Below are 13623 nucleotides of genomic sequence, written 5' to 3' on the forward strand. Positions count from 1 at the left end.
ATTAGAACTATGACAGATGTTTCTGAGGTATCCTTGCTTAAAGGCCTGCAGAGGAGGGTAGTTTCATAGGAAGATGAAGCATACCTGCCGTTGTAGTGGGGGTACTTGAGCAAATCATTGCTAGACTTCATTATTAGACCTTTTTAGGTAGGTGGGGTGTCCTAAGGCACTTTCCTCTCCCATTTGAAGACGTCTGAAGTGATCAAGTTCCTTGTTGGCTGCATTTGTGTGACTATGTAATGCTTGGTAGCGTTTTTTAGGGTTGTCCTTAGTAATTCCTTTTATCTCAAACTTTATCAGAACACAGGTAAGGTAAGCAAGCCTGGATTTCCTTCTGGTTTATCTTAGGCTATAAAAGTGCTGAAGACTCCCTCTTCCTCTGGGAGGGAGAAGGGTCCTTGAACAACTGTTCTGGATGACTTAGAGTGAGTCATTCTTCCTATTTGAGGGCTCTATTTGTTTTTTTGAGGTGCATGACAACCCTAAGATAAGTGCAAAACCCAGGGTTTGAATACAGTGTAAAGAGGATGAATGTATAGAACAAAGTGCATGCTGGTGCTACAGCTGGCTTTTACATTACACTGTTTAAAACAGCTCAGAAAGTAACTGAATGACTGTTTTTTGTTAGAGTAGGGACTCGGTGGGCATACATTTATTGGAATGATTACTTGAAAAAGCTGGGCAAGCATTCCAGTAAGGTCAGCGTTATGGATTTAAGTAAAGATCACGAGCTATCCTTTTGTCCTTCATCTTTATGAAGAGCTTTAAGATTCACTTGATTGTCCGAACAAGCCCCCTGCAGGGTTCTGTTCTAGTACCTTCCCATTCGGGAAGCATTATTGCCTACCTTAACCTGGGAGATGCAAGGCAGGAAAGTCACTTCCCCTCTGTCATGCTTACAGAGAGTGAGTTTAATTTGTCTCCTCAGGGTAGGATCTGAGTACTGGACGCATGGTAATGAATTTCACCTGCTGCTGCTGTTGTGCCCATGTAGTGTATCACATGTATGCATACAGAGTAAAAAGCAGAACTATTTGTAAGGTTATTCTAAATGTTTGTTAAAGTCAGAACAGTTCGTGGGAGAGAAACACCCCGCTGCTCTGAGTCTGAGAAGAAAACAGACTTCAAAATGACTTGAGAACATTTCCAATGACTCGGACATTTGGATCTCCTGAGGCTTTTAGCTTGATGTGTTGTCTTTGCCCCTGTCTGTCTCTTGCCTCGCTTCAGTGTGTGTGCTGCTCAGGTAGAAAATCAAGGCACTTCAGTTGGTATTTCAGGTTATGGACATAAGCTAGGGGCTTGCCTCTGATAAGAGATTTCTGCTATCACTGTGCTGCCTAGCAGAACGCTTCTTTTTCTTCACTGTTGTGTTCCGTTTCTTAGGGTTTCTGCAGAAGTGAAGTACAAAAAGCAGCCTTGGGGCCTGGTGAAGTCTGTAATCGAGAAGAACACCTGGGGAGGAATACAGGAGAACTTCAAACAGCTTGGTGAGGCATTTTCTTCTCTTTGGTGGAGTAAAGAGGCTACCTTCCCTATGCATGTTTTCATCTGTGTCAAGCTTGATTCCTTAAAGAATGGTTTGAAAAGAAGGTTTCAACCAAAGGGATCTCTTGTTATCAATACATCTGTCAGTTCTGGGGGTGTAAAAGACGCCTGGCAGCATAATGCCTTCCAAAAGCTCTTGCATGCCTTGTCAGCAATTGCTCTCTGAAGGAAGCAGGAGAAAAGCTTTTCCTCTCAACTGCGTATCCCTGTCTCTAACACAAGTATTTCCTTGATTGTGGGTATGAGAAGAGGAGCGGTGGCACCTGGCAGGCTCCCTGGCTATAGCTGCTAACAGCCCAGCCAGCCGTGCGCTGGCTCAGTCTAACACAATTTCTAATCTCAATCTAACAGTGTCTGGAAGTGTTCCTCCTAACTACAGTCTAACACAATAAACAATCCTGCATAGCCTGAGTGTACATCAGATCCGACAAGTGCACAACATGCCATATAGCAAAGAAGATGACCAGTATAGGTTAAGGCAGAGTTATGTCAATTACCTGACTGAAGTTCATTTACTAGAAGATGTATTTACTCTTCTTACCACCACACTCCATAGCTTGTTTGCAATTTAAGTCTTCAGTGCTTGTCTTTTTGGCTTTTTTTTTTTTTAAAGTTCATGAACTTTTTTTTTTCTACTGCAGAATCAGATCTGTTAATGGAGGAATACGCACTTAACCAACCCATAGAAGATACTGGAAAATTAGTTGCCTTGAGACGCAGACGACGCACTTTACACCGGAGTCTGGCAGAATCGCTTCCCAAACGCTCCTCCCAGCACTCCTCTGGTGACATGGGGCTGGAGTCCCAGGGCAGCATAATAGGTAGGAGTCCTTGTATCCACACTTTTATACTCATTATTTTCCATAAGGTATGCTCAAGGAAGTGTAAATCTTACAGTAGTGCCAGAGTAACACTTGTGTGCATAATGCTCTTGTTTTTATCTGATTGGTGTGATAGCAAATGTTTTAGTGTGTTCAACCTCGCATAAAATAAATTGGGAACATGCATGGTCACTCTTATAGGGAATACATGATGAAATCAAATCTAATCCTTCCTTCCAATTTTAAAAATTAAAATAAAATCCTAAAATGCTGCACAGAACCTGTGTGGGATTGAAAACGAGATGGGATCAGAAACAGATGTAATCTGATTTTTGCCAAGTTCCTGAAAATATGCTTCGGTTTATTTCTTCAGACTGCACATCTGAGTCGTGAGATGATTAACTGTCACTCACTGCTTGGCCCTATCACCTCATGTTTGATTTTGTTGGTAATGTTGATGTCCATTTTCTGTCTGCTTCTGTAACTTCTGTGTTACTGAAGCATTTCTTGTAGTTTTACTGCCACTGAGTATGAGAGACTTGGACTCTGGCATACTCCGTTAACTACACTTAAAGGGGAGGAATATCTGATGTACTTGTGTTTACCAGAGAATGGTGATTTCATGACATGAGTTGAATTGTAAACACTGAAGTAGGAGTAAATGCCCTTCCTTGAAGGGGGGAGACAACACTATAGCACCGAGAGAGCATTTGGATCGACACCATGTGTAGTGGACTCTTCCTCATCTGAGATTACTTCCCGAAAGCTTAATTTAGCCACTCATGCTCCAGCCTTTGGGCGAGTGTCTGTCTTGGTGCGTAGTACAGCTTTGATGTATGCCCTGTGTTCAGCACAGGAACTGTGAGCTTAAGGAGCTGTTCAGGGGATCAGGTAATTAAGTTTAAATATCAGCCTGCCCACAGTAGTAGGTGAGTGCATGTCCTCTCCAAGCTGAGCAGTGCACACTTGCTGTCTTCACTAGTTGTAGGTCACTGCCTGACAACTAGCAGATGCTCTTCACCCTTTTGAAACAGTCATCAGGTCAGTACAAAAATGTTTCGGATGGGATGAGTTAGAGGGGAATTTGATTTAGCATTTGTTGACAGGAAGTCTCATTTGGTCAGGAGAAGGAGCAGAAGAGAGCAATGTTGCAGACTGTCTGCTAATACGGGACTGGCGGTGTGTGTGCTGAATGAGTGGTGGTAATGCATGGGCTGCAGCATCCTCAGACTAACTGGGCTTAATGTGACACGTCCTAGAGCTGTGTTCTCTGCAGCAAACTGGGGTGGGGGGAATCCTCCCGAGGTAAAAGCCTGGCTGTCTGACATGGCTGAGATGACTGCAGAAATGACTGGGTGCATTCAGAGAGAAACTGGAGAGAAACTTGTGCACCTGAGTGATCTGTTGATCCTCAGAATCTGATGAGCCGTTCTGTGTGAAATGCTGGGCACCGACACATATCTGTTAGGGGTGTTCTTCAGGACTTTATAACCTCCTTTTCTTCCATGCCCTCTAGGAAGGAAAAGAGATCCTGTAAACAGGACCACCACCATCATTGTAGTAATGAGTGTCTTGTAAGTACTTGCATTAAAACATGGTTTATCTCAATCTGATCTTGGTGTTCATCTGTATCGGCCTCTACCTACCTCACTTGCATGTTAACATTGCATGTAGCATGATAAATCCTAACTTATCTGAATGTAAATATAGAAACTTGGGTAGAAGGGGAAATGGATAGACTTAAGAAGTGACAGAGGGAATGAAAATGCTGCTTTGACAAACTGGTCTGTTGTAGGTTTACCTATATCTGCTCCTACAAAAAAAATAATCCAGAACTTAACTCATTCCTGTTTTAGAAGCTCCAGAGGAGGCACTGCTGTCCCTTCATGTAGGTTGCTATGGCACAGCTTAAAGCTAACTGCTAAGAGTTGTTTAGGTAAATCTTTCTTTTCAGTACAGCACTGCCCTGTGCCCTTTTGCCCCAGAAGCATTCACTTTTCCTAGATGTTTGTAGCCCAGATCTCACTTCTGTAGCATTCTAACAGTAATGGCAAAACCTGACTTGATTTTGTTCTCTGTTCTCTCTGCAGTTTGCTGCTGTTGGTTTTGCTGAACATAACGCTGTTTCTCAAACTGTCAAAGATAGAGCACGCAGCTCAGTCTCTCTATCATGTCCAGCTTCAGGAAGAAAGCTCTTTGAAGTAAGTTGAATGCCCAATCTTTGCTTTTGTTCTTCCTCGGCTTGTGACAGAATCTGATTTAAAGAAATAGATCTCAAACAATGAAACCTGGTGGTACATTTTCAAACACTGTTAGGGCTCGTTGCTCTTCTGTGGTCTATGCTGATATCCAGTGACATGTCTGACTGCATTTTGCAGTAATAAATTTCTCCTTTGACAAGCTGTTTTTTGGGGAAGCGTTAACCTTAGCTTGCATTTATCACCCTGCTGTGACTCATCTGCTGTGAATATTGTAGTGCTGATCACAGAACTGAAGTATTCGCTTCATCCTGTGTGAACCAGCATGATCTCAAGCATCATGTTAAAGATTCACTTAGCTTTTTAGCTTCCATCTCTGTGCATCTCTTGCAAAATTCCTTCTCCCCCTCAAACTTACGTGTTAGGTGCCTTTCATCTTCAGATCTTTTTAAGAGGCTCAGGTGTTGCTCCCTGTCACCGATGTGTTATAGGCAAGCAAGTTACAAATGATAACCTGATCTGGAGTATGGAGGCAGTGTGGTGACCTCCCACGGTGAAGATCTTAGAACTGATTTAGAGTAACTTCATAAGAAAGGTCTCACCATCTTGGTCCTTCGGGGACCCAGGAGCTGGACTCAACGATCCTTGTGGGTCCCTTCCAACTCAGTTATTCTGTGATTCTGTGACCTTAGCTGTGAGAATTTAAATTGTTGATGTAACGTGAGCACATCTGTTCTTGGTGACTGCCACTGCAAGGGTCTGAGGCAGTACCTTCAAGTCAACAGAAAGCAGAATTAAACTGCAGACACCTTTTTATGTGGCTTTGGGAAAAGGATGTTCTTGGTGGTGGTGGTAGAGTAATTGCTTTTTGGTGGATAGGCACAGGGAGGTGCTTGTTTCATATTCCTGATGCAATCTCAATCTCTTTCAGCATATCCCCAGAAATGGTATCAAAAGAGGAGATCCCTCAATACGATAAGGAACAGGTTAAACACGTGAAGGGAGTATTAAGAGACTCAATTGAAATGCTTGAGCAGGTAAGTCTGCCAGTCTTTCCTGGTGATACTCTTGTTTTTCAACAGCTCAAGTTTTCTCCCTTACGCCAGGATAACCTTTGTTTAATGTTTTCTGGTGCTAACTAAAGTTTCATTCCTCCTTGGCCTCAGTTTTGTCCTAGGCTTGAATTTGGTACAAAGGCAGTGCTCATGTTTCTGATAGTTTTTTTTTGTTTTGTTTTTTTTTTTCCTTTGGGCTAGAATTAAAGGGTCATATCAATTTTCTTAAACCTGTCAAGTACCTTTTTATTGATGAGATCTGTTGATGCATTTTTGAATTGTGACAAAGCAAAGATTCAAAACAGATCCTTTTTCCTGAGAAGACTCAAAACATAACTAAGTATTTGCTTACCTCACTGCGGGGTTTATTCAGGCAGGTTTATCTAGGCTTTTGCTCCCCTCTACCCACCTAGATGGTGAGAGCTTCACTAATGTTTAGTGATCTGGTCCTGAAGTCAACAACTGCTAAACCCCTAGGCTGAAATTACAACTCAGCAAGTAAAGGACAGTGAATTTCATACAGCACTTTCTACTTATAACCTCTGTATGTTCTGCTTTTAAGCTCTTTTTATTAAATCTTAAAATGTGACAGAAGAAATTATTAGATTAGGAAAGCTGTGGGGGAGTTCACATGTAGCTCTATCCATCAGCAGTTTGCTCTGTGCTCTCCCACGCACTAAAGGAGGGTGGAAAAAAGCCAATTTTGATATTCCCTGTTTAGAGGTGTCTCTGCACAAAAAGCTGCTATTAATTTGTTAACCGTTTTGGGCACAACTTGAAATGCTTCCAATTGCCGGAGACTTCACTGGGGAAACGAATTCCCTGGTTTCCATTCCCTCTTCAGCTTCTTTGCCTCCTACCCAAACAATTGTGAATGCTGAAGTGTTAAACTGCATTCTTGAATGCTCGCAGTGTGAAAACTTTTAAAAGGTGGAGTGAGAACTCAGCCACCTCTCCCGTCCCAAGTAACACTTCTGGGGGGAAGTCGCACCTCATCAGTGTCCTTTCACCTTGCGTTTGCTGAGGGTTGTTGGCAACCTAATTGCATCTTGTGCATGAAAATGCACTGGGAGGGCTGAGTATTAAAAATAATTTGAAAAAATAAAAGATTAATTATGCCTTGCTGCCATTTTCCTTCAAGTATTTGCCATGAACGTCAATGACTGAAAATGAGTGGGGAAACTTCTCTGTGCTGTTGTCTAGCAGGGTGTTAAGACTTTATCATACTGTAACGTTAGGAATTAAGAAGTTAATAATTACTAACAGTACGGTATGATGAACTGCACAGAGTGTAGCTGTTAAGAACGCAGAGTACAGTGATCCTTTTATAGAGAAAAGGAGCAGGAAATGGGGTGGAATCCCACTAAGAAGAGGAGGGAGGGGAATGGGATTTTCCTGATGGCCCTTACCAGCGGATTAATTGATTCACTATTTATTTCCCCAGCTGAAGCTCTCCCTCTCCATGCTCCAGAGAAGCTTTGATCACCTGAACAGGACCCAGAGCAGCAAGCCCGACAGCTAATGCCCGCCCCAGGCCTCGGCCCCAAGGAGACGCGTGCTCGAGGAGGACTCGTGGGGCAGGGACTTTACCCATCCCCTCCGGACTCTTTTTCTATGGTGGCTCCGCAGCCGCACGGAATAAAGCTTTCTAGAAGCAGCACGTGGCTCTGCGCTCCTATAGGGGGGTGCCCCCTGTGTAGGGGATACCCCCTTATTTTTGGGGGCTGCGCACCTGTAGGGGCACCCCTATATTTTGGGGGGCTGTGCCCAGCAGCACGCAGCTCTGCAGGCAGCAGTTTGGGTTTGCTCGGGGCCATCTCCTCCCTGTGCCACTGGGAACGGGCCTGGAGTGCAAAGGGCGAGGTCCCCCCCGACCCTATCCAGACCCCATAGCGGCTGTGGGGCCGCGCCGTCAATGAATGAATGACCCGCGTGGGAAAATCGCGGCCCCTTTACGCCAGGTGCCGCTACGTCACGCTTAGCCCCGCCCCTCCCGCGCAGCCATTGGCTCGTCCCGCCGTCAGTTCGACGGGCCCCGAGGCCGGGGGCGGGGGGAACCCGGCACACCTCCGCGTCGGGGGCGGGGCCTGGCGAGCGGGCGGACCAATAGCAGCCGGGCTCCGGTGGAGGGGGGCGGGGCCTGCGGGGAGGAGGCGGGGGCGGGCGCGAGGCACCTGCTGAGGGGATGGGGCGGGGGCGGGGCGGGAGGAGAGGTGCGGCCGCGCCCCTCCCCCCGCCCCCCCCTCCCCTCCTCTCCCGGTCCCGTCCCTCCCCTCAGGGCCGGGGCACGGCGGGGAGGGGAGGGAGGGAGAGAGGCAGGGAGGCGGCGGCGGCGATGGAGGAGCCGCTGTGCTGCTGCGAGTACGTGGACCGGCGGGGCCGGCGGAACCACCTGGCGGCGTGCTGCTGCGACTGCCGGGAGCTGGACGAGGGCTGCGACAGGTAACGGCTGCGGGGCAACCCCCCTACCCTCACAGAGTCCCCTCAGGGGAGCGACCGTTGGGGTCCCCTCAGAGAATCCCCTCAGAGAAACGACCGTTAGGACCCCTCACACACCGCCCGCGACCGTTGGGGTCCCCTCAGAGAATCCCCTCAGAAACGACCGTTAGGCTCCCCTCACAGAATCCCCTCAGAGAAGCGACCGTTAGGACCCCCCCCCCCCACCACCCTCGACCGTTGGGGTCCCCTCAGGGAAGCGACCGTTGAGGCTCCCTCAGAGAAACGACCGTTAGGACCCCCTCAGCGCGTCCCCGCTCTCCTGCCCTCCCTTTTCCTCTTGGGAAAGTTTCCAGCCCCCTTGCCCACAGTTAAAGGGGGGTGGCCGCCTTTTCTCCACGGAGAGCTCCCCGCAGGTGTTCCCTGTGTATTTATTCCCTTTGCTGTGTTTTCTCTCCCGACAGGTGGCTGACCTGCAGGTCCCTGCCCCCGGGAGCTCTGGAGAGGATCGCCGACGACGTTGCGGACCGCTGCCGCGTCCCTTGGTTCGCGGGGGCCGTGAAGATCAACGTCAGCCTCGTGCCGCCGCTCGTGCTGCTGCCCGTCTTCCTCCACGTCGCGGCTCTGCACTTCCTGCTGGGACTGGTCGTCTTGACTTCTCTTCCCGTGGTCGTGCTGTGGTATTACTACCTCACCCACAGGAGGAAGGAGCGGACTCTCTTCTTCTTGAGCCTGGGACTCTTCTCCTTGGGCTACATGTACTATGTCTTTCTCCAGGAGGTGGTTCCCCGAGGCCAGGTGGGGCATTCCCAAGTGGTGCTCCTCACCTCTGGGTTAGTTCTCATGCTTGCAGCCTTGTCACGAGCCAAGAAAGACCCCGGCTACCTTCCCATCCCGGCAGGCGATGGCAAGTCATCTCATCAGGATTTTCCCAACAAGAACCTTCGAGGGAGCTCCAACGGGCTCCACGGAGTCGCCACGGCAGGAGCTGCCAGCGGCCGTGCTGTGAATGGGGAGGCCAAAGGCTACTCCAGAGCCTCAGCCGAGGGGCCAGAAGGTGTGAGAAAGGACTGGTGTGCGAAATGCCAGCTGGTCAGGCCAGCCCGAGCGGGGCACTGCCGGCTTTGTGGCAGGTGTGTGAGGAGACTGGATCATCACTGTGTCTGGTAGGTTTTGCACAGCTGAGGCTATGTATTTTTTTCTTGTTCCTCTCCTTTTTCTTTTAAGTTAACATTTTATTTCCCTAGCCTATTCCAAATGTTCAGCGATGCTCTTTCAAAAAGTGAATCTACTGTATAAGTGGGACGACCGCTGCTAATTTCTACAGGGTATTTCAGAATTTCTCCTGGTTCTCCAAGTCTTTTTTTTTTTTGTCTTTTTTTTCCACTGGGTCTGAGGAGCACTAGCGATCCCGCAGTTATCTTGCATAAGTGCTCACCTGGGAGCAAGGGAACCCAAAGCTGCCTGCGCGCAGTACTGTAATCAAGGAGCAGCAGGTATAAATGTCTTAGCTTAGGATACTACGCTTCCTATAAGTTTCTGAGGCAAATAGCATACCGTTCCTACCGTACTGGTCTATTGACTTGTGCCTGTAAGCTTTCTATAAAAAGCTGTAAAGCTGCTTTGAAGCTGCCTGTGTTGTAGCGAGACCTTGGAGATGAGGTTCTCTGACGGTTGGGGGAGGGAATAAAAAAGAAGCAAGCTCTTTTCTTTTTTCTTTTTTTTCCTTTCTCCTCCCAAGCCAAGTAACTTCTTCTTTCCTTTTTGGAGGATTAACAGCTGTGTAGGGGAGCAGAACCACCAAGCATTCATCCTTGCGCTCTCCTTCTTCATGCTCACCTCTGTGTACGGGATTACGCTGACCCTGGACACCGTCTGTAGGGGACGAACCCTGTTTGTGGCATTGTTCTACTGCCCTGGGGCCTATTCTGACTACAGGTGAGACCTCTGCATGAGAGAGGGCTGGGCTGGGAACTCGAGCCTGAGCAGGCAGCTTGGCTCCTTGCTTTTCCTCGTTCTGTGCTCATGGCCAGTGCTGTTGGCTGTCAAGCCTGATCAAAAAGCACTCCTTCAAAAGCTCTGGAAAGCAAGGATGCATCTCGGCTTTCCCCAGGGTGGGGAACCTGAGACTCAGAGAGCTCACAGTTTATGTCTAGGAAACTGTTGGAGGAGCTGAGATTTGAAGCCTTTATTTACTGCGTCCTACACAGACCCACCCTTTAGATGGTTGTTCCCGGTGAAAGGCGATAGTCTGGCAGTCTGGAATCAGCGTGCTGCCTCGCTGAGGAAGGAGATGGTGTTTGTCTAGTGGCTTTGTCGCTCCAAGTTATCTGCTCGGTACAGACAGCATTAATATGCCTTGTCTGGCTGGGAGGGTGGCAAGAAGCACCAGACACGTGTTCAGAGACCGGCTGTGCTGCCGGTGCACAGAGCACGCTAGCACGAGTGGCTCTGCCTTCCTCTGTACTCCATCATCTGTCAGGTGCGAGCACCATCGCTTCCTCACGTAAAGCTTTTACAGCAGCGAGAGCGAAGAGCTAGGTAACGCGACAGGAATGTGCGGGAGTAGCTCCGGTAGCGCTAAAAGCTGTCAGTAAGTAAGCCAGGAAGCTTTAATTTTGAGAAAGCCTTGAAGGATTATCTGATGCAAGCGGCAAGGCGAGATCGCTGCGGCAGATGTAGACGGGGATTTGAAAGGATAGCGATTACCGGGGAAAGTCGCTCTGAAACAGCTGCTCCAAAACTAAATGGCTTCCTTCCCGTCTCTTTCCCCGCTGCCAGCTCTGCTCTGTCGTTCACCTGCGTGTGGTACTGTGCCATTGTAACAGCTGGCATGGGATACATCCTCCTCATCCAGCTGTTGAACATCAGCTACAACGTGACCGAGAGGGAAGCTCGGCTGGCTCTGCGCGACAACACCGGGCGCAGGCTCCTGGGCGGCTTAGTGATAGACACTGGCCAGTACAACAGGGGCTTTCTATGCAACTGGGGCCACTTCCTGAGTCTGGGGTCTCCCCCTCCGCTGCGCTCTGCCGAAGACATCGTCTGACAGCCTTTTTTTCCTGCAGATGACGTTGACTGACTTTCTTTAGTGGGGGAATGGCCTCTTCCCCTAGAACTACCCCCTCCACACCTTTTCTTCGTGGTCGGTGTGTGGGCTGCCCACCCCGTCACAGACATCAGAGGCTTTCCCAGGCAGAATGGTTCTTCGCGTGCCATCGGCCAGCAATAGGTTGCGGAAAGCACTAAGCCATATGCACAAACCCGGAGAGCAGGAGCCTGCTGCCTTTTTGCACTGTCGGAAGCTGCACGTGGCTCAGCTCGGCAGGAAGAAGATCACAAAGCTTTGAGAACTTGGCTTTTGGTTAGGCGCAAACTCTGGCATCAAGAGGAACCTGCTGCTGGACTTCAGCGTGTGTGCTGGTTCCTGCAAAGGCGAAGGAATCCCTGGCTCATACCTACATGCAGCGTTTTGGAGATGTCAGGAGGGTGAACCTGTAATATAGATAACATGCAGTGCTGCAGAAGCCAGGCTCCTTGGCTAAAAGAGACTGTCCAGGCAGTTGCTGAGCAGCTCCCTCCTCTCTGGTGTGTTTTTTCTTCCACTTTCTATTCCATCCAGCTGTGTATACATGCTCGTGCTTGTATTAAGTGCCTTTTGTGAGCAACATTCCTGTAGGGCTTTGTAAGATCCTCTCGGCTCCTGCCCTGTCTCTCTGACTGGGTGAGAAGACGCTGTCATCTTTGATCTCGTCATTCTTTTTGTAAGCTGAGTTTCTGTTGGGTTGACGGCTCGCCTCATCTCCCTCAAAGTGTTTCTGCTCTGATTATGGATTCTGACATGAGACAGCAGGTAAACATACTGAGGAAGGAGGAGATGTTTTGAAGTAATGTGTGTGAGGGGAAAACAGACCGCTGCCTGATGGTACAGTTGCTGTACAGAAACGACTCCTTCCAGGTGAATGAATGTGCTGAACGTGTGCTGCAGGAAGGAGCAGAATTAGGGCTGTCCCCAGAGATCCCTGCTGTATTTGGTGTGTATGCTCTTGATTACATGTCCCAGTTTAAGGTGAAGGCCATGTCCCTCTTTGCGCTGTTCACTTTCCTCAAGTGGCACCTGCACTTCTTATACCCACCAGATAACTGAGGAGCAGCTGCACTTGGGAATGGGGCTGTGCAGAAACAGCAAACCCCTTTTCAGCCAGGGAGCAATCCTGTATGAGGTAAAGGGGACACCTCTCATGCTTCCTGACCACACAAAGAGACTTCTGACCAATTCCCTGACAGACGTGTGCCCCAGGCAGTGCCTGGCCCTGTAGTGCTCCCTGTCCCACAGGTATTTGGTAGCACTTTGCAGCCCACATGCCTCTATGGCCTTGTCCTTTGCCTCAGTGGCATTGGCAGCGTGGACTTTCAAGCCCACTCCAATTAGTGGGGTAAAGTGCCAAAGTTAAATCTGATTTTTGCACTCCTTCCAGAAGGAACCAGAACTGTTCAGGCCAGTAAAATAGTTGTAAGACTGGAGTTTTGTACAAGGAAAGCTCGGTGCCGAGATTCCCCAGTGAATAGGAAGCTCGTGTCACTCCGACCTGCATAGCAGTGGTGACCTGTTCTTTAAGGACATGGCTTTTGTTTTGTTTACCCTCCTGGCTTCTTCCTGAGAGGATTTGTGTTGTGCTTTCCGTCTCCCAAGGCACACACAAAGTAACACGATCTATTGCTGGCTGGAAGAGCGGAAGAGTTGCTGGCTTTGGATGCACGCGCTGGGGCTCTCCTTTTAATAGCCCTGAGAAGCAGCAAGAAGCCTTCGAAGGGTAGTGCTCCCTTTTCCACTTTCCAGCCAGGGCAGACTGTTGGGATCCCTTGTGCACTAAGGGGCTTTTATTTATTTTATTTATTTAATTGCTGGGCTCAACATCGACCACTAAAAAATTAAAACCTAGTGCAGCCTCCCAGGGCTGGAGGGTCGGGTCAGTCCTCGGGCTCCTTTTTTCCCACTACCCCGGGCAGGCAAATCGCAGGCCAGGTGTTTGGCCTGAAGGCAGGGACCAGTGCCTTGCCTGTAAAAGAGCAGGCACCTGTGTGGCAATAAGAAAACAGCGTGCTGCTGGCCCTTTCCAAGCTTTCCCCATGTAGGAAGAGAGGACCTGGAGCCAATAAGAAGCAGGGAAAGATTTGGGTGATATCTAGCCTCGATGTTTCCCCACTTAGAGGTGGAGAGGAGTTTTTCCTGCTTTAACTGTGACCTCGTGAGGCATTTTTGTTCCACAATTAACATGGTCTTCAGGGCGACTCTTGAAGGGCCAGGGTCTCGATGTTGCTGCTGTTGTAGTTTTAAGCCCTCTGCGTGCAAATACCGGCACCCTGTAGTTTGGTGACTGTGCTAAGATCTGCGCCCCATTAGATAGCGTGTAACTGGTGGCTTTACACTCCGAGTGTGCTCTCTGAAATTGTGCTGCTGTGTAGACAAGTGGCAGGCCCTCCCGTTGACTGTTTTCTCCATTTAACTCGTCCTCAGATGACAAAAGTCGCTCGTGAGCCTGAGCTGGTGGTGCTTGTGACTTC

At 48.8% G+C, this 13623-nt stretch overlaps 2 protein-coding genes across 2 annotated transcripts in view; both read left to right on the forward strand.

Moving 5' to 3' along the window:
• Positions 1–7219, forward strand: part of GRAMD1C (GRAM domain containing 1C) — a gene marked incomplete at its 5' end in the record, with an annotated part of 48671 nt that extends 41452 nt beyond the window's left edge. The window contains 6 exons of the mRNA XM_084295685.1: positions 1387–1490; positions 2190–2369; positions 3886–3943; positions 4460–4570; positions 5499–5604; positions 7067–7219. Coding sequence (XP_084151811.1) covers positions 1387–1490; positions 2190–2369; positions 3886–3943; positions 4460–4570; positions 5499–5604; positions 7067–7144 — 637 coding nt within the window. The 3' untranslated portion in view covers positions 7145–7219. The remainder of the gene's footprint in view (positions 1–1386; positions 1491–2189; positions 2370–3885; positions 3944–4459; positions 4571–5498; positions 5605–7066) is intronic.
• Positions 7220–7957: 738 nt separating this feature from the next.
• ZDHHC23 (zDHHC palmitoyltransferase 23) lies at positions 7958–11107 on the forward strand (the record flags this gene model as incomplete). The annotated part of the gene is made up of 4 exons (XM_084305832.1): positions 7958–8064; positions 8523–9224; positions 9829–9996; positions 10840–11107. The coding sequence occupies 4 exons, from the start codon at positions 7958–7960 to the stop codon at positions 11105–11107; spliced, it is 1245 nt and encodes a 414-aa protein (XP_084161958.1).
• Positions 11108–13623: the final 2516 nt, after the last annotated feature.

This window comes from Netta rufina, assembly GCF_964035555.1.
Source record: "Netta rufina genome assembly, chromosome: 1".
In the NCBI taxonomy this organism is placed as follows: Eukaryota; Metazoa; Chordata; class Aves; order Anseriformes; family Anatidae; genus Netta; species Netta rufina.